Genomic DNA, 19,507 nt, shown 5'->3' with positions numbered 1-19,507 from the left:
TAATACATGGTTCCTTTTTTTGCCATCATCGTGACCACATGTATAGTCTGCTTTTCCCTTGACCTTTACCATAAGCACTTTCCCCATGTCGTCCCAGACCCTCTGCAGGTCTCATTTTTCATGGCTGCATAATATTCCATCAAGTATAAATATGATTATTTACTCACTGTTCCCCACTTGTCAGACTTTCAGGTTGGTTCCAGTTTGAGGCTGGATGTTCACCATAGTGAACACTATATCTATGTGTGAAGGTGACTTGTTTGCAAAGGTGACACCAGCCACAGATGGTTCTCTGTGCCCTGGGGATGGGGGCAGTGAGAGCTCTCATTCATAGAGAACTTGGCCTGGCTGGCCAGAGCTTCCTTCCTTCCCCTCCGATTATTAGGCCCCCTTTCCCACCTTTGGCCTTCTGGCTGGGTCTTCCCCAAACATTGGAAATGGCCACTCCTTCCCTTCTTCAGCCCAGTACCACACAGCATCCAGGGTGCATCTCCGTGAGCGCCCCCTAGAGGCCAGTGGGGGGAATGCTGCTGTGCGTCCAACCTGGGGCACTTCTGAGCCTGTCTGTCATCTTCTTGCCCCAGCCTACTGAACAACTACATGATCTGGAACCTGGTGCGGAAAACAAGCTCCTTCCTCGATCAGCGCTTTCAGGACGCCGACGAGAAGTTCATGGAAGTCATGTACGGGACTAAGAAGGTGAGCACCTGCTGTGCGCCAGGCCCTAGAACTCGCGAGGGAGGTAGACAACAGGCAGAGGATGAAGAGGGCCACTGAAGGGATCCACCATGGTGTCCCTGGGTGCACAGGAGGGGATCTAAGCCAGCCAGGGGTGGGCAGAAGTTTCCAGGAAGAGGTGATTACACCGTCTTCAAGTGTAAAGAGGACTCTCAGTGATTTAGCTAATTTACAGCAAAAGGTGGCTTCTGGGCTTTCCCTTCCGACTCCTTCTCAATGGTGATGGTGATAAGGCTTTCCTTGTGTAACTCATGTGACTGTCACATCCCTGCAAGGTGGGTATGATCATCAGCCCCCTCTCACACAGGGGCCCCCCCCCAATAATACTACTTCTTCACCATAAATGTAAAACCCTTGGAGCAGCCCCTGACTCACGGTAAGTACGACACGAGTGTCCACTGATACCATTATCCTCCCAAGCCCCAGACCAGGTGGTTTCCACCAGCTTTATTTTATTTTATTTTATCTTTCAGTACTTATTTATTTATCTTTATTTGGCTGTGCCAGGTCTTAGTTGAGGCATGCGGGATCTTTTTTTTAGTTGCGGCATGTGGGCTTCTTAGTTGCGGCACGCATGTGGGATCTAGTTCCCCGACCAGGGATCAAACCCGGGCCCCCTGCACTGGGAGCCTGGGGTCTTAACCACTGGACCACCAGGGAAGTCCCTTCACCAGCTTTAACTGCCCCACTGTGACCCCTGCCCTCCAGCTACTTCCACCTCCCCAAGGAAGTGGAGGTCATTGTGTCGTTCACACGGCCAGCTAGTGCGTGTTCACTGACACCCTGACACCATGTGCCAGATTCTGAGCCCAGTACGGAGACACTGAGATGGGGTCTGTGCCCCAGGCCCCCACGTCTGCTGAGGGGGCTGAGAGAAACCGATCAGTCCTCACGTGCTGAGGGGATACACCAAGCCGGGACCCCTGCAGGCAGCTAGGAGGTACCCCAGCCACAGAGCAGTGGAGGCTCGAGTGCCAAGCCCCCCTACCCCGGCACACCCTGCCCACGCCCAGGACCGCAGCTAGCAAGACCCCAGGGGGCGAGCAGAGCTGGCGCCAGGTGGACTCTGCTCCTGCAGCCCCTCCCAGAGTCCAGGGCAGTGGGCAGAGCCAGATGAGGACTGGCAGAGAATGGCAGCATGTGGGTCCCGGAGTTGATCCTGGGGAAAGTTCTGTCTCTCCCTCCCCTTGTACACCCACCTCTGGCAGGAAGGGGACAGAGGGAGAGGGAGGCTGGGAACAATCCCTGCTCCTGACAAGAGGGGCTTGCTCAGCCACGAAGGCCACCCTGGGCCCGCAGAGAAGGGCCAGGGGAAGAGCTGGCTGCCCTGCCCTCCTTCCTGCCCCACCTGCTGCTATCTTGGACCAGCCCTGGGTGAGCGCCTGGGTCACAGACGCGACAAGGCAGGGACTCTGTCCCCTGAACACGTGGTCTCCCAGGCTCTCTGAGCCTCAGTTTTCTCATCTGTTGTTTGGGATCATCCCTGACCTCATCTCACAGGACCCTTGGGAATGGCCTCCATTTGGGAAAACACTTTTAATTTGTAAAGCCTTATACGGCATCCAGGTGCCCATCCTCGTAGGGAGGTAATAGCACAGAGCTTTGGGTCAGAAGTTCTGAGTTTGCAATGCTTCCTCTAACCATACAGCCTTGGGCAAATCACTTCATTGGATCAGGGAGCTCAGTCTTCCCATCTGTAAAAAGGGGTAACTCATCACTGCCCTATTTACCAGAGGGTTGTCTGAGATTACATGAGGGAATCCCTGCAAAGTCTGCTGTGAAGGCTACCATACTGCACACCGTGTTCTTCAGCTGCAGAAAGGAGCACAGGGGGTACCTGCCTCGTCGGGTTAACAGCGAGGATTCTGCAGGGTAGGGCCCCGCACCCAGTAAACACTTACTAAACATTTACTACTATTGCTGATGCTGTTACGCTTTTTATGCACCTGTCTCTCCCCCGAATGTTCTGGGCATTTCAGCTGAGCCCAGAGGGCAAGACCTAGCACAGTCAGGGCACAGCAGAACTGCTCAGAGAACACTGGCTGTGTGAGTTAATGAACGCATGCGTGAATGAACGGGTTTACGCGAAGAACCCCCTGAGAAGACAATAAGAATCAGTCCGTGATTCAGCCGTCCCAGCCTGGAGCCCCCACAGAGCCCAGCAGTTAGAATCCCCCTGGGCCCAACCTCCTGTGGGGTCAGGCTCCGCCAGATCCGGTACAGCCCGTGTCCAGCTGTAGGCTTTGAAGCTGAGGAAGAGCAGTGGGTGGGGTTGGGGGGAGGAGAGGGGTGGCCAAGTGGACACACAGCTGGGAGAGTTTAAAAGAACTTAGAGGGGCTTCCCTGGTGGCGCAGTGGTTGGGAGTCTGCCTGCCGATGTAGGGGACACGGGTTCGTGCCCCGGTCCGGGAAGATCCCATATGCTGCGGAGTGGCAGAGCCCGTGAGCCATGGCCGCTGAGCCTGCGCGTCTGGAGCCTGTGCTCTGCAACGGGAAAGGCCACAATAGTGAGAGGCCCGTGTACTGCAAAAAAAAAAAAGAACTTAGTGAAGGCTGGAGTGCCTTTTTCTTCCTTCCTTTCTTCCTTCTTGCCTTTAAGAAACTTTTTTAAAAGGTGTAATTTAGGGCTTCCCTGGTGGCGCAGTGGTTGAGAGTCCGCCTGCCGATGCAGGGGACATGGGTTCGTGCCCCGGTCTGGGAGGATCCCACATGCCGTGGAGCGACTGGGCCTGTGAGCCATGGCCGCTGAGCCTGCGCGTCCGCAGTCTGTGCTCCTCAACGGGAGAGGCCACAGCATGAGAAGCCCGCGTACCGCAAAAAAAAAAAAAAAAAAAAGGTGTAATTTACTACACACAATAAAATGTATACACTAAGTATACAGGTTAGTGAGTTTGGACAAATGAAATCACTTCTGTAACCACCAACCCAATCAAGACAGAGAACATTTTCATCAGCCGTTTGTCCAGCATGCTCTGCCCAGGAGGGTCCCTTGCCCGCCATTCCCATCAGTCTTCCCGATCCAGCATCCCCAGAGGTGGGCGTAGATGGGACCACACAACTGTGCGGGCTTCTTTTGCTCAGCAAAACAGCTGTGAAATTCATCCATGTTGTGTACATCAGTTGTTCCTTCCCTTTTGTTTCCAAGTCGTGTGCTGTTGTATAAAAATACCACATTTTGTTTATCCATCTGCCTGGCGATGGGCATTTGTGTTGTTTTCAGTTGATGGCTGTTATGAAGCAGGCTACCCTGAGCCTGGGTGGTTTTTACCACCTGCTCTTCAGGGTTAAGAAGACTGGGCTTCCTCTGCAGCACAGGGGTTTATGTGAGCAGGGCCACCACTTGTGGTCATACGGACTGTCCCCAAAGGCTGCCAGGGCAGGGGAGCAGGTGGGGCTGAAGCTAGCGCCTCACCGGGGGGTAGAAAGTTAACTGCCCAAGGCTCTCTGCCACCAGGATCCTCGTCCTCTTCCAGGAGGGGTGTGGGGTGTGGAATCAGGCACGTGAGAGTTCCGGTGGCTGGGGGCCTCTGGACCAGCGGTTTCCCCTTGCTGAGTATCTGTTTCCTCATCAGGCTCCCAGGTTCATTTTGATGGCTCCGGAGGATACCATCAGCATCTGTGAAGTGCTCTGCAGGAAGTAGTAGATGCCGGTGATTAGGGCTATCCCGTGGCCTCTTGGTCCAGTGCCTAAAATAACTTCCACTGGGTCAGAAAAGGTCTCCCTCAAGTTCTGGACAGGAGCACGGGCCTAGCTGGTGCCACCTCCCAGACAGACAGGGGTTGGGAAGAAGGATGGGGGCCAAGTAACCCCTCTGACTTGTGTTTTCCAGACCTGTCTTCCTCGCTGGAAGTTTTGCGTGAGTGACACAGAGAACACCTTGGGCTTCGCCCTGGGCCCCATGTTCGTCAAAGCGACCTTCGCCGAGGACAGCAAGAACATAGTAAGTGTCTCCCTGTGCACACAGGCTGTGACATCACTCCTGAGATGGCCCCTCACGAGCCTGACAGCCCACGCTCTGGTCTGCTCTGGACCTTCCCTACCCCAGGCCAGGGCTCCAACTTTAACTCCAAGGTCCTGTTTTCTAAAGCCTTGAATAATCTGAGTTATGCACAATAGCTGCTATGATCGGGTACCAGGCACCTTATCTGTAGTAGCTCATGTAACCCTCACCACAGCCCGGCCAGGTTATTCCAGCCGTCTCCACCTCCAAGAGGCAGGGAGGACCCAGAGAGGTAATGTTGACAGAGCACCCTGACCTCGAGGGGTGACGGACAGAGGAACCTCATGGCTGAGCACCAGGAGACAGCCAGGCCCCAGCTCAGATCCTGGCTTTACCTCTTCCTGGCTGGGTGACTTGGGATAATCTCACTCCGTGAACATGGAAGTGGGAGTGTCCATCCTGCCAGTGGAGACTAAATGACATAGTGCACACAAGAGGGCACCTGGCACAGAAGAAGGGGTCAATAAATGGTAGCTGTTAACGTCGTTGGTACCACTTTTATTTCTAACTTTAACTGCATAGATATTATTTGCAGTCAGAGGTTAGCAAACTGAGACTCAAATCTGTTACGTGACTGACCATGACCTACCTGTTAGTGGCTGATGCCATCAGTCCCTCTGCTCTTTCTGCTGCCCGACTCCACCTTCCCCTGCCCTAGAGTCTTCAGTCTCCGGGTCTGCTCTCAACGTTATCACCCTCAAAAGCAGCCATTCATCTCCAGCCCAAGCAGAGCATTTCTGAAACCGCTCCTCAGAACTCGACCTCTCTAGATTTTAAAGCCCAGTCCATCAGAAAGGAATTCTGTGGTCCAGTACATCTGAGAACAGCTACATATTCTGGCATCTCTAAAAAGAGTTGCAGCGCCTGGTACCCAGTAAAGGCTCTGAAAAGTCCCGCAGCAAAGAGACTTTTCCAACGTTCCCAAAGCTTGCCCTGAGTGTATTTGACCAGGGAGCCCTGTTTACAGAAGTCCAGTCTCATCTCACAGGATGTTAGTGTTCAGAGGAACGAGTTTGGGGGAACATGGCTGTGGCCCCCCTCCTTAGCCCAGCACCTTGGAGCACAAGACCTCAAGCCAGGATCTGAGTTGAGTCTCTGGCCTGGTGTCATCCTTCTCCCTGGGATGCCCACTGCCTTTAGGCAAGTCCAGTGCCCAGACCTGACTGGTTCAGCTGCTGTCTTCTCAGGCCAGCGAGATAATCCTGGAGATCAAGAAGGCGTTTGAAGAGAGCCTGAGCACCCTGAAGTGGATGGATGAAGACACTCGGAAATCAGCCAAGGAAAAGGTGAGGCTGGACGGGTGCTGGGAGGGGTCCCGCACAGAGGGCAGCAGCCTCAGAGAGACGAGGGTGGATGAAGAAGGGACTAGTTTTATCCAGTGAGCGCAGCACGGTCGCTGTCCTGTGTTCAGGAGGTGGAAAGTCCAGCACGATGGAGGGACAGCCTTGAACACATGATCGGATTAACGACTGTATGAAAACAAACTGTGCTAAGTGTGCAAGGGAGGTGTGACCATGGATCAGATGCGGCCCAGCAGGGGGTGGTGACCAGGGAAGGCTTCCCTTGGGACATGACATTTAGGCAGAGACCCCAAGGATAAGTGGAAGTTAGACAAGAGGAAGGGACGTGAAAGCTCTGAGATGGGAGGAGCTGGGCCGTTTCCCCTTGGCCCAGACCCTGAGCCCGGCATCCACAGAGCACTGCTGGGCGTTCACTGTCCTCTGTGTCTCTCCTGCCCAGGCGGATGCGATCTACAACATGATAGGCTACCCCAACTTTATCATGGACCCCAAGGAGCTGGACAAAGTGTTCAGTGATGTGAGTGGCTCCCACCCTGCCCCTTTGCATTCCTGAATACCCATGGGGACCCCGCTTGGGAAAGGGCAGAGGCTGGGTCTGGGTGGGCCGCTGGAGGCACCATGACTGTCAAGACATCTGGAGATGATGTGGTGTGGGGTTTGGGCATGGACTGCGAACTAAGGAGCCGTTATCTGCTCCTTCCTCTCCTGGGCCAGCCGGTGACCCCCACCTCCCCAGAGCCGCCAGCAGTCAATGACCAGCACAGCACAGTCAGCTCTACTGAATGAGTGGGAAATAATGGGGGAAAACAGATCCTAGAAGGTGTAGAGAGAATCGGTGTCCCTAAAGCATCAGGGGGTAGAGTACAGAGTGGAACCCCTCATACACTTCCCAGCCCCCCGAGTTGCCTCCTATCCCCAGGCTTCTCCCCAACCTCCCCAGAGAAACCTGGACCTCTCATTCGGACTTCGAAATGCTAATGGGAAAGAGGAAGAATAAATCCCAAGTGCACGTTTAAGCTTAATTTAGGCAACAAGCGTAGTTGATACATCCCTGGTGGTTAGACCTTTGGGCAAATCACTCCTTTAAACGGATTGTGCTTCTGCCCCGAAAGATAAAGTTTTATACCTTATAATTGAAATTTGTGAATTCAGGCATTTTAGAAATTGTAATAACCGCTCATCATGGTTATATTTAAAACCAAAGAACATTAAAACTACTTCTGAGAATATGGGGCTCATATTCTCAGCCTTTTTCCTTGAGAGTAATTTTAGATGCTCCAGGGTATCATGGTATAAGACGAGGGGCTCCTGGAGACAGCCCAGGCAGACCCCACAGGATTGGAGTCATGACCCCAAGGGCCTAGCATTTTACCAGAGCCCTGATGTAAAGCCAAAAAGTCCTAGAGCAGATCTAAGGGAGAACCTTGCCCCTGGCAAGAGCTGAAAGGCCGGGCTGAGTGGTGAGGAAGGTGTGCAGTAATGCCTGTCCCCTGAGGTTTCACAGATCCCAGCTGGATTTATGAGGTCTGTGCTGGCCAGCGTGGTAGCTACTAGCCACAGATGGCTAATTAATTAAAATCAAAATGAATTAAATAATTAAGTTAAAAGGTTGCACTAGCCACATTTGAAATGCTCAGAAGCCACATGTGGCTGCTGTCGACCGTATCCGACAACATAGGCGTAGAACATGTCCATCATCGCAGAAAGTTCTGGACCCCACTGGACATATTTCCCACCTAAGGCCCTGGCACGGCTGCAGGGGCTTCCTGCTGCCTGGAGACACTGTTGGGTGCTGGTTGGCCCTGGGTGAAGCTCTTGGTGTGTCCTTGGAAGGCGGCGGTGGGGTGGGGGGGCGGTGGGGGGGGGATGAGGGCCAAGGGAAGAGCCCAAGCCTGCAGCTCTGAGCCCTCCGTTCTAGTCTCTGCCCTGCGGACCAGCCCCTGACTGCATGGGGTCTCAGTTTTCTCAGTTTTAGAAGACACGGTTTGCGTTCAGGGACCTGAGTGGGCTCTGACCCTGTGGCTTGCTCCCGCCTGTCCAGTACACCGCGGTTCCAGACCTCTACTTCGAGAACGCCATGCGGTTTTTCAACTTCTCATGGAGGGTCACTGCCGACCAGCTCCGGAAAGCGCCCAACAGAGATCAGTGAGTCCCCGGGCCTCGCTGGGAGGGCATGGGCTCCTGCAGGCAGGTATGGGGGCCCAGCTCTCCTTCAGCACGAGCAGGGTGCGGGATGTGACTGTCACGAGGGCCCTCTGAGGAGCGGGGGCGGCTGTTACCCAGCTCAGAAGCCGGGAGCTGAGATCAGCCCAAGTCTGTGTGCCCTTAGAGCCCAGCCTGTTGCCAGACGGAGCTTTCGCCCCTGGAGTTGAGCAGGCCTGGCATCACCGCCCAGCTCCACCACTTCAGCGTTCGGAGCCTTTGCTTCATTATCTGTAGATAGGATGGGAGGAGCTTAATAGCCTCCTAGAAAACTCAGATGTAATCAGCCTAGTACTAGTTCTCAGACTAAACTCCCTCCATGCCTAAAACATTTTGCAGGGTAAATGTTAGAGAAAAGAGAAAGCAACTTCTTTGCCTCTGGCTCCCTCTTGTGGACAACAGGGGTTTGAGTTGTCGTCAACCAGGGCTCCCCATAAACGTACAAGAAGGTGGTTTTTGATCTCCAGAATAAGGCACAGGCACTGCCCCAGTGTTGTGAATTTATTTGAAGTCTTTTAATTTAGCTTAAAATTTTCCATCTAAAGTTAGTCTCCTACTCATTAATATACCCACCCCTTAATACATCTCTGTGGGACTTACTGGAGGAGACATAGTGACTGTCGAGGCTCTTGGAGAAAATATCCTTTCTGTCTCACTCCACTCCCCACTGGCCCTTCCCACCAGAAAAACCATTTGGAATCCAAGTGTTTCATTACTATCTACCATCAGGGCCCCTTCTACACTCTTAAAATCATTGAACCCCCCAAAGCTTTTTTGTTTATGGGAGTTATATATATATATATATTTTTTTTTTTTTAACAAATTTATTTTATTTATTTATTTTTGGCTGCATTGGGTCTTCGTTGCTGCACGCGGGCTTTCTCTAGCTGTGACGAACGGGGGCTACTCTTCGTTGCAGTGTGCAGGCTTCTCATTGCAGTGGTTTCTCTTGTTGCAGAGCATGGGCTCTAGGCACGTGGGCTTCAGTTGTTGTGACACATGGGCTCAGTAGTTGTGGCTCACAGGCTCTAGAGCGCAGGCTCAGTAGTTGTGGCACACGAGCTTAGTTGCTCCGCTGCATGTGGGATCTTCCTGGACCAGGGCTCGAACCTGTGTCCCCTGCATTGGCAGGCGGTTCTTAACCACTGCGCCACCAGGGAAGCCCTATGGGAGTTATATTGATTTTTCTGAAAATTTTATGAAAAAGAACAATTTTTTTTTTAATTTATTGAGAAGAGAGGTATTGTTTTACTTTTTGCAAATTTCTTTAATGTTTGGCTTAATAGAAGACAGCCAGATTCTCACATCTGCTTCTGCCTTCATTCTGGTACAATATATTGTTTTGAAATATATAAAGAAATTCTAGGACTTCCCCAGTGGTCCAGTGGTTAAGACGCCACGCTTCCAGTACAGGGGACACAGGTTCAGTTCCTGGTTGGGGATGTTCCACATGCAGTGTGGCCGAAAAAAAAAAAGAAAAGATAGGAATAAAGAAATTCTAGCCTCACACAGACATGTAGTTAGAAAACGGAGGGACCTTTGAACAGGCTTTTTGATACATGTGCACATCCTTCGTTGATACTATACCAAAACGCGACAGGTGTAACTTTCTTAAAGGTTAGTTGCACCGCCCTCCGAAACCATATTCATAAACTTTTCATACTCTGTTACACTGAAATCCATCGGTCTGTCTTGCGCTTTGAATGGATCTTTTACCGCGGTATGATTTTGTAACACCGTGCATTGGTCATTGGGAAAACAGTGCTTCGTTGAATTTCACATATCTTGCAAACAGTAACTTCTTCATTTTAGAATATCCAAAAAAATCCACCTTTGGTAATATCCCTGCTGACCTCCAGAGAGAAGTCTTTAAATATTGGGCAGCTGTCAAGTTAGTGGTGGCCGATACCAGTTTTTCAAAATTTTGCTTGAAACTTCAGGTTTTTGGAAACCTTGCATTTTTATCATTGGCAACAAACGGTGTCGGTTGTTTTCCTTGAGGTGATGAGTTCACTCTATTCATTTTCAAGGATATGTCTGTCAAACACCAGTCATCCTCTCAAGTACAAATGGTGTTCCATGAAAAAAACAGAAATGCTTATGAGTGGTTCCCATCTGGTCACGCATAATATTTAGAGACTTGTACTCAAGGGTCTAGATTTAATGAAGTTAATAGCTATGCTGTGTCATCAAGGATGTTCTTAAGTGAAAATGACTTTTTTTTTCTGGTGAAGAACATGGTGACCAATTGAACAGCTGGTGCCACCAGCCTGACTCAGCTAGGACTCCAGCAGTTTTACCCAGCGTTGCTTTTACACCATCAATGTAACGTCAACACGATGGGAAAGGCAAATAACATCTTAACATTATTATGAAAATAGTTTGACCTCACAGAACCCCTGAAAGGGAATTGAGGGATTCCCATCCCGCCAGGTATCCACAGAGCACACTTTGAAAACTGCTGACAAATACATTTTGAGCCTGGATTGTAATGACTTTTTAGTATGTAATGGTCCATTTTGTTCTTTTTTTTTTTTCTGAGATGCTCAACATTTTTTTAATTTTGTATTTGACCACGCAGCATGGCATGGGGGATCTTAGTACCCCGACCAGGGATGGAACCTGTGCCCCCCGCGGTGGGAGCGCAGAGTCTTAACCACTGGACCACCAGGGAAGTCCTGAGATGCTCAGCATTTTTAATAGTCAGTGAAATGAAATTAAACGTAAAGTAAGATTTCACTACGCTTGCTCACATGGCTAAAGTTATAGTTTCTGGGACTGTGTGTGCTTGTGTGGCCTGGGGCCTGGGGTCAAGGGGAATCCACACTTTTAGGGCTCTGGACACTCTCCAGATGGGCCATCCCCACCTGCGCTCCCCCAGCAGGCTCTGAGCTTGCCCGTGTGTCTCGCTTGCAGGTGGAGCATGACGCCACCCATGGTGAACGCTTACTACTCGCCCACCAAGAATGAGATCGTGTTTCCAGCTGGAATCCTGCAGGCACCGTTCTACACCCGCTCTTCACCCAAGTACGCGATGCTTCTGTTGCTCCCGCCCCGTCTCCTCCCCACACCCCTCAGTGGATCCCCCGGCCCAGCCCGGCCCTGTGGCCCACAGCTGACCCCACGCGCACACCCACCTCGCTGAGAGCTCCTCGTCCCACCGGCCAGGAGATGTTGCCATGGAAACAACAGCCTTACTCCCTGTGCTTCCCTCCGGGGTCTCCGGGACCGGGGAAGCCCCTGCACGGTGGGAACTTGGGGGTAGGAGCCACATATAGGGAAATTCCCCTCTAACAGCGTTCTAGAACAGTCTCAGCTGGGAAGGTGGGAAGAGTGAGGGCACTGTCTCGGAAATGAAATCCACACAGGCCTGGGTCCGAATCCCAGACCTGCTCTCTGCTGACTGTGTGGCCCTTGGGCAAAGTGCCTGAACCATTCCACGCCTCTGTCTGCTCACTTATAGAGTTAGTTACCAAGGCCTAAGTCTTTGGGATGACCAAAGAAGACCGTGCGGTGCCACAGAGCACCTGGCACAATGCTTGGCATCCAGCGGGCACAGGCAGGGCAGAGCAGACTCACCAGGCTCTGACTGGCTCAGGGGCCTGGCTGGAGCCCTGCGGGACTCTGCCGTGTCTCCAGGCTGGGAAGGCAGTGGTCCCTCCCCACATGGCATCACTCTCACCTTCGTGTCCTCCCCTTCAGTGCCTTAAACTTTGGTGGCATCGGTGTCGTCGTGGGCCACGAGCTGACTCATGCTTTTGACGATCAAGGTACAGGTTCCTTGGGGTCCCCTTCAGATGATTTCCCCACCAGCTTCCTGGCCCCACTGCTTCTGCCTTTGCTCCCTTCACGTCTAAGGGTCTTAGCCTTAGAGACAGAAGGATCTGGGTTCATATCCTGGCCCGGCCACCTGCCAATTGTGTGGACCTTAGCAAGTCCCATCAGTTCTGTAGGCCTCTGTTTTCTGCTCTGTAAAATGGGCATGATGCTTTTGTGGTGGTTGTGAGGACAGGGCAGACTCACAGGGGAGCACCCTGCTCCAGGACGGTGTGCAGTGCCAGGGGTGGGTATCAGTAGTCAGCGGGGAGAGAACATTTCTCCACCACTCCAGAGATTTCTCTGGTCCAACCACAGTCAGAAGAGTTAGCACCTCACCAGCTAATGTCCAGAATCCTCCTCATTGCCTCCTGCCTTGGGGACTCCAAGGCGAAGAAGGAGGAGGCAGGGCCTTGGAGGCCGGGCCCTGTCCCATGAGCCTAGCACTGCTGGCTGCGTTCACCTCCTCCTGGCTCAGGGTCAGAGGCCCTTCACCAGCCTTGACAGTGAATCCAGCTCCACCGAAGATTTGAACATGCTGGCCCTTTGCTGAGATCAGGTTCCTCTACCCCCCACCCCCACCCCAGCAGCTGATTCATGCAGCTCCTTTAGCACCCAGACCAGCCTCATCTCCCCGGTGCTGGGTGGTAGATGGGTGGGTCATTTCTCCCTGGGAGGAGAGGCACAACCAGCAGCACGGGTCCCGGCTCTGCCTCTTCTCCCCCTGACCTGACGCTTCTGTCTGACCCCGCAGGACGGGAGTATGACAAGGACGGGAACCTTCGGCCCTGGTGGAAGAACTCATCCGTGGAGGCTTTCAAGCAGCAGACCGAGTGCATGGTGGAACAGTACGGCAACTACAGCGTGAACGGGGAGCCGGTGAACGGCCGGCACACCCTCGGGGAGAACATCGCTGATAATGGGGGCCTCAAGGCGGCCTATCGGGTAAGAGGCCCCCTCCTCACACACCCCAGGCCAAGGTTAGGACTGTCCAGCTGCTTCTCAGTTAAGGGTGGTTGTAGACAAGCTGGGGCAAGTCTACCCTGCGAGCCTCAGTTGCCACATCTGTGGAATGGGTGGCAGTGAGAACTGATTGAAAGGGTGTCTGTGAAGCACCTAGCATGGAACTGGCACATAAAAGGCTGTCTGCTCTGAGTCCAGCCCGACTGAAGGTCACCAGAAAGGGCTTGGGCTAGACCCACCTGAAGACCTGCCTGTTCTTCCCTTTACAGGGGAAGCCACCACTGACTCAGGCAGCAGTGGGCCCAGGAAAGGAGGGAGGGGTCAGTGGTCTTGGAGCCACTTCCGGCTCACGTCCTGGGTCTGGAGTAAGTCACTCAGCCTCCTTGAGCCTCAGAATACATGGCTGTGGCTACCTAGTCCCTGCATCGCTGGGTGTTAGAAAGATAGCATGTGACCACTTGGGCTCAGGGCCTGGTCCGGAGTGGCACTCGGAGATGTTAGCTGAGTTGGAAGGGAGATACCAGAGGCCAGTGCAGAGCCTCCAGCTCCCCGTGGTAGTGAGAACAGAAATCCCACGAGGTGCCCGGTATTGAGGCCTTACTGTGCGCCAGGTGCTGTGCTCAGCGCCCCCGACAGCTTTACAATTAGGTATCACACGCCCGTTTTGCAGGTGAGGAAACCACCCCAGAAACGTTCAGCAACTTGCCTGACGTCCATTAGTCAGTGAAAGGGAATCGCGAACTTTCTACCCACCGTGTACTGTTGTTGGCGCCGGAGATTCTGTGACAAAACAGACAGGGATCCTGCTGTCCTAAAGCTCCCAATTTTAATGGGGTGGGGAGGGGGAGAAAGGCAATACATACCTACACAAATAAATGAGGTAACTCCAGGTATTGATAAGGAGAAGAAGAATATAAACTAGGCCAAAGTAATAAAGGAAAATGGGGGGAAGGATGGCCAGGGGAGGCCTTCTGGAGGGGATGACATTTGAATTGAGACCTAAATGATGAGGAAGAGGCAGGGAAAGCTGGGAAAGAAGAGTAAGTACGGAGGCCATGAGATGGACCCAAGCCTGGCGTGGTCAAGGACAGGAAGGAGGACGGGGGCAGCGTGGAGGGAGGGCAGGGCCCAGGGCAGGGGGGAGGCCGGAGGAGGGGCTGGACAAGGCTGCCGGCCTCTGCCGGCTGAGCAAGGAGCTTGGGTTTTATTCTGGCGACAATGAGAGCTGCTGCAGGGGTTTTAAGTAGAGGAATGAAATGATCTAAGTTATCCTGTACGACAGGGTCAGCAGACCTACAGTCCCTGGGCCACATCCAGCCCTCAGCTGGATAAATCAATAAAAATAAATAAAAATTGGGGGGGACACAGCCATGCCCATTCGTCTCCACGGTGCCTGTGTCTGCTTTCACACAACAGCGGCGCCCTTGAGTTGCTGCGGAAAAGTGTTTGGCTTCCGAAGCTGAAAATAGTTACTCTCCAGCCTTTTACAGAAAATTTTGCCAACCCCTGCTTTACGAGGATGACTTGAGTTGCTAAGTTGGGAGGGGATTGGAATTGGACCAGTTTGAGTCACGGAAGACTAGGTAGAAAGCTGCTGTGAGGTTGTCCAGGCAAGAGACAGGATAGAGCAATGGGAAAGGTGAGAAGTGGTTAGATTTGGGTTGTTCGGTGGATTGAAAGAGAAGAATCAAGGGAGAGTCCTGGGGTTTGGGCCTGAGTAACTGGGGGGTTGGTGATGTCACTTACTGTGATGGGAAAGTGATTGTGTGTGTGTGTGTGTGTGTGTTAAGTTTGGGATGCATCTTGGATATCCAGCTGGGGCAGTTGAATATACCCAAGAAGAGGCTGGAGCTAGAAGGGCGTGCATTTGAGAGCCGTCGGTATTTAGATGTAGATGGTATTCAAAGCCATAGTGTTGAATGAGCTCCCCTCAGAATGAGTGCAGGTAAAGAGGACAGCTCTTCTAGGCTGAGCTGGTAGACCATCCCCGACCTCCCACGGTAGCCCCCACCCCACCCCGCTTGCTCCTGTGTCATGGGGACCCTGAGCTCTGTTCTCTCCCCCCAGGCCTACCAGAACTGGGTGAAGAAGTACGGGGCTGAGCAGACGTTGCCCACCCTGGGTCTCACCAATAACCAGCTCTTCTTCCTGGGGTTTGCACAGGTGAGTTCATTAGAGAAAAGCCAAACTCAGACAGAATCTGCCATCTTGAGTTCCAGGAGCTCTGAAAATCAAAAGGCAAGTTTCCTCAAATTGGGAAGCCCTAGCTCACGGGTCCATCCACAGGGCATTTACCCGGTAAGGAGGTGAGCTTCATCATTAGAGAAATTCAAGGAAGGGCCAAGAATGCTGTTAGAGGAATTCCTGCATCAGGTAGGTAAGAGGACGAGGTGACTGCTAAGGGCCCTTCTGCTTCTGGGATTCTAGCAATGTCTTGAAAACTCAAGACATCCCGGGCTGTTCCTTGAGCTGGCATTCAACATGTAGCCTTCTGTTGGTGCCCGGAGCCACCAGGCCATTAGACAGTTTGATCTGGACTCAAAGTGGTTTTGGGGCAGAATCCTTCGTTCAGGTGAAATGTCACGAAGATGCCCGGAACAGACAGAGAGCTGCTGTGGCTGCAGCAGAGGAAGCTGGGATGGGGTCCCACCAGCCCCTGTCTCTTCCTAACCCACTTGACAGGCTCTCCTGGCCCCCCGGGGTCTCAGAACCAGGCGGGGCCCTTATTTCCCTGCTGTGGTGATGGGGCCATTGGTGACCCCGGCCTCTCCCATGTCTCTCCCCCGAAGGTCTGGTGCTCCGTCCGCACGCCCGAGAGCTCGCACGAAGGTCTCATCACCGATCCTCATAGCCCGTCCCGCTTCCGGGTCATCGGCTCCATCTCCAACTCCAGGGAGTTCTCGGAACACTTCCACTGCCCGCCCGGCTCACCCATGAACCCTCGTCACAAGTGTGAAGTGTGGTGAGAGGGGTGGAGCATCAAGAGCCAAGGAGGAAGCAGGGCAGGGGCCGAGGACCGCCCCTGGGGCGGGGCCAACAAGGCTGCCCGCTCCTTCCGGCGCCCAGGGCGGTGCCTGGCCACCTCGGGCCCCCTTCCCCTCGCTGGAGGGTTTTCAGCCCGAACCAAGTCTGTGATGTGGGTTCTCACATTAATCCGAGATTTGCTCCCCTGTGAAGACCCGGTCATCCCAGGCACACGTGTGTCAACTCTGATGGGCATTTGGGTGTCAGGCCAGTTGCTCACCAGGCCTGGGCCCCACGCCGACACGGGCAGCAGGACACAGCCTCCTGCCCACATCCAGCGCCAGATACGCCACAAACACCACTGTGTCAGTGCTTTAAAGATGTATTTTTGGGGAAACTATTTTTTAAACATTGTGGAATACACTGGAAATCTTCAGGGAAATAACGCATTTGAAACACTTTTTTTTTTTTTAAAGGAAAGGATTGGTATATTTATTATGTTCTGTTTTTCTAAATAACCTGTGGACAAGCCCCACTGATTTACCCCCCGCCTCGCTTCCTCACTTGCTGCAAGGTTGGGCTGAAGCAGGATCCCCAGCCACTGGAGAGCTGCCTCAGTCCCTGCGGTATGCGGTTTCAGCCTCCTCCCCTGGTTCTTGGTCCCCTGGTGCAGAGAGGAGAGGCATAGAGGCCCGGCAGAGGGAGGGGCCAACTCGTTGGTACCACCCCCTCAGTGTGCCTGCCTCTGTCCCCAGAGTCCAACAGTGGGAACCTCAGCAAGGAAGATCTGACCCCGAAGTCACAGCAGAGGACTGATGGCTGCATGAGGCCAGGTGAGGGCCCTCAAACCCTGTCTGGAGGTGCCCGAGCACCCTGGATCCGGGTCACAGGAGCCCTGCGAGGCTGAGACATCACCATCAGGTGTACTCCACCATGCCATGGATGTCCTCTTTCCGTCCAGCTTCTTTTGACTGCCCCCCGTCAGTCCCGGGGCCTGTTGTTTCTCTGCAACATCCTGCCATCCCAGCCACTTTGGGGTCTCTGCCTTGCAGACCCTCTTCTCCCAGAGAAGAAGGAAAGAGAAAGCAGCTCTCATTGCCCAAGGGCCCAGATCCTCCCTTCGAGCTCCCTCCTCTACCACTGGCCCGGGCCAGGCTCCCAGGACCACAGCCAGGCCCGCCCTCCCTTCTCTAGTGCCTTATCCAAGGCTGCGCCTGGGCTCCCCGCAAGGAGACAGCCTCTGCCCCTAGGGGCCCCTTGGCCTCCTCAATGAAGCCCCCCAAGTGTCCTGACTGGAACACAAGGCCATACCCCCTACTCCAGTGCCACACAGCTGCCCCTCATAGCCACCCAGAGGCTCTGGCCTACAGGTCTACGGCACTGAGGTCAGGAATCTGAAGAGCCCCTGAACTTGCCCTGGGCTTCAGCCCACCCTCAGCCCCTTGGGCTGAATCAAGACAATACTTGTAGCAAGATCCACTGCTCTTCTTGGGGGATGCTCTTAGCCACGGGAGGCTGCGAGGGGAAGGCTCCCCCAACCTGGTTGGTCTGGCCTGAGGTGTAGGGACCAGGAATGTCGTCCCTTCCCTGTGGCCTCATTTTCTCCAGACTCCCCCACCTGGTGGAGCTCATGTAGCCCCAGGCTGGCCCTGAGGAAGCAGGCACCCCTGACCAAGGCAGGAGCTGCCTCAGCCCTCCTGCCTGGTAGCCAGGCCACCGGGCCAGCCCCGCTCCCACAGGGAGCCAGCGTTCTTCTCGCCCAAGATGAGCAGAGGCTCAGCCACTGCCTCGCCCACCTTCAGGTCGGCCCTGGAGCTGGGGCAGGGGTGTTGGCAGTGGGCTCCAGGTGAGGCCCCTGGCCCCCACCAGCGGCAGGCCTAATGTCTCTTCAGAGGAAATGGAGGACAGGAGCCAGAGAAGGAGCTGGAGTCGGGAGCCCGCCAGGCACACCTCACCACGGAGGGACCGGCTCTCCTGGGCCTGGCGCCCTCCCCTCCCCCACCCCACCCTCCTGCCCTCCGGCCTTCCCTGAGGAGGGTCGCAGTCCCGGCACCATGGACTGGGACCTGCCAGCCAGAAGCAGGGGTCCTAGGGCTGAGGGTCCAGCCGGAGGGAACATCCTCTGCCCTCATTGCTTCAGGGAGTGGGAGAGGGCAGGCCGAGGAGGACTTGGGACCAGCGGGGATGGAAGCAAAGGAAGCACTCCCACTGCCTCCCCTGCAGAGCGCAGGGCAGCTGCGCTCTGAGAGGCCCCTTCCTCCTAGGCCTGGGGAGCCATAGGGGCGGCTTCTCCGTGGACGTGGGGTTTGGAGCTGGGAATCTGTTTTTTGTAGTATCATGTTTTGTGCTACTGTAGTTTGGGTGTGGCACTACTGTAACTGACATAAAGTACTTGTGCCGAGGGCCATGTTGGTCCAAGTGTGTGTCCTTCTGGGGCGGTGTGTGTCCTGTGGAGCTGAGGGAGGGCACCCGGCCAGCACAGAGCTGCTAGCACCCCCAGGGCCTACGGCACCTCCTCCCCAGAGCAGAGGCCTTGGACCCTGACAAATGCCAGAAGGTTACGCAGTACCTATGCCCACCTGGCCACACTTCATCCAGATGACCGTGTAAGGGCCCCCTGCTGGTGAGAATGATGCATGTCACCACATGAGCTCAAGGGACCTGGTAAAAATAATTTTTCCCTTATCTTGGAGCAAAGGATGTCAGCAGTGGGTTTCCAGGCCTCAGGTGCTTGGGCAGGGCCAGGCGGGAGAAGGGGCATTCGAAGAAGTTCAAGGAAGAGTCTCTGACATACACTCACGCCTCCTCCTGGGTTTTGCATGTATTCTTCCCTCTGCCTGGAATACTCTTCGCTGACTTCTTTTGGCTGATAAACTCCTACCCATACTTCAATGCCCAGCTCAGCATCACCTCTAGGAAGCCATTCCTGACCTCCATTCCCGATCAGGTGGCTCATACAGGCTTCCCTCTCCTACCAGAGTGTCTTAGTGCCAGGGCTGCCATAACGAACTATGACAACGTGGTGGCTAATACAACAGAAATTTATGGTCTCACAGTTCTGGAGGCTAGAAGTCTGAGACTGAGGTGTCGGCAGAGTTGATTCCTGCTGAGGAATGTGAGGGAGAATCTAGGCTAGAAGCCTGGTTTCTGGTGATTTGCTGGCAGTCTTTAGAAGACTTTAGATGCTTTAGAAGCATCACTCCAGTCTGTCTTCATCTCCCATGAAAATATGAGAGGCTGCTAAAAACAGTACCGCCTCGGGAAGCGCAAACACACACACACACACACACACACACACACACACACACACAGGCTGAAGGTGCAGAAGGGAGACATTTTTTGCTGCAGAGGCCCATCTTACTGACACTCTCCGTTTCCTAATGACCGAGTGAACAGGCTCCTTTCTCTTCCCCACTCTGAGCCCTGGGGCCTCTGCTTCTCCCTTCCCGAACTGCCTCCCTTTTTTGTTACCAGCAGGTCCTCCGCTTCCAAAGCATGCCCCCCTCCCCAAGCAGGAATTAA

The 19,507-nt window shown here is 53.8% G+C and overlaps 1 protein-coding gene across 1 annotated transcript in view; it reads left to right on the top strand.

Annotated features, from left to right (window-relative positions):
- ECE1 (endothelin converting enzyme 1) overlaps positions 1 to 15,987 on the top strand; it is a 54,371-nt gene extending 38,384 nt beyond the window's left edge. Inside the window, 10 exon segments of the mRNA XM_065879729.1 lie at positions 585 to 699; positions 4,569 to 4,679; positions 5,927 to 6,025; positions 6,480 to 6,557; positions 8,082 to 8,185; positions 11,159 to 11,269; positions 11,945 to 12,012; positions 12,813 to 13,003; positions 15,089 to 15,184; positions 15,811 to 15,987. Coding sequence (XP_065735801.1) covers positions 585 to 699; positions 4,569 to 4,679; positions 5,927 to 6,025; positions 6,480 to 6,557; positions 8,082 to 8,185; positions 11,159 to 11,269; positions 11,945 to 12,012; positions 12,813 to 13,003; positions 15,089 to 15,184; positions 15,811 to 15,987 — 1,150 coding nt within the window.
- Positions 15,988 to 19,507: the final 3,520 nt, after the last annotated feature.

The sequence above is a fragment of the Phocoena phocoena genome, chromosome 1 (assembly GCF_963924675.1).
Source record: "Phocoena phocoena chromosome 1, mPhoPho1.1, whole genome shotgun sequence".
In the NCBI taxonomy this organism is placed as follows: domain Eukaryota; kingdom Metazoa; phylum Chordata; class Mammalia; order Artiodactyla; family Phocoenidae; genus Phocoena; species Phocoena phocoena.
This window is presented reverse-complemented; position numbering and strand designations above follow the sequence as displayed.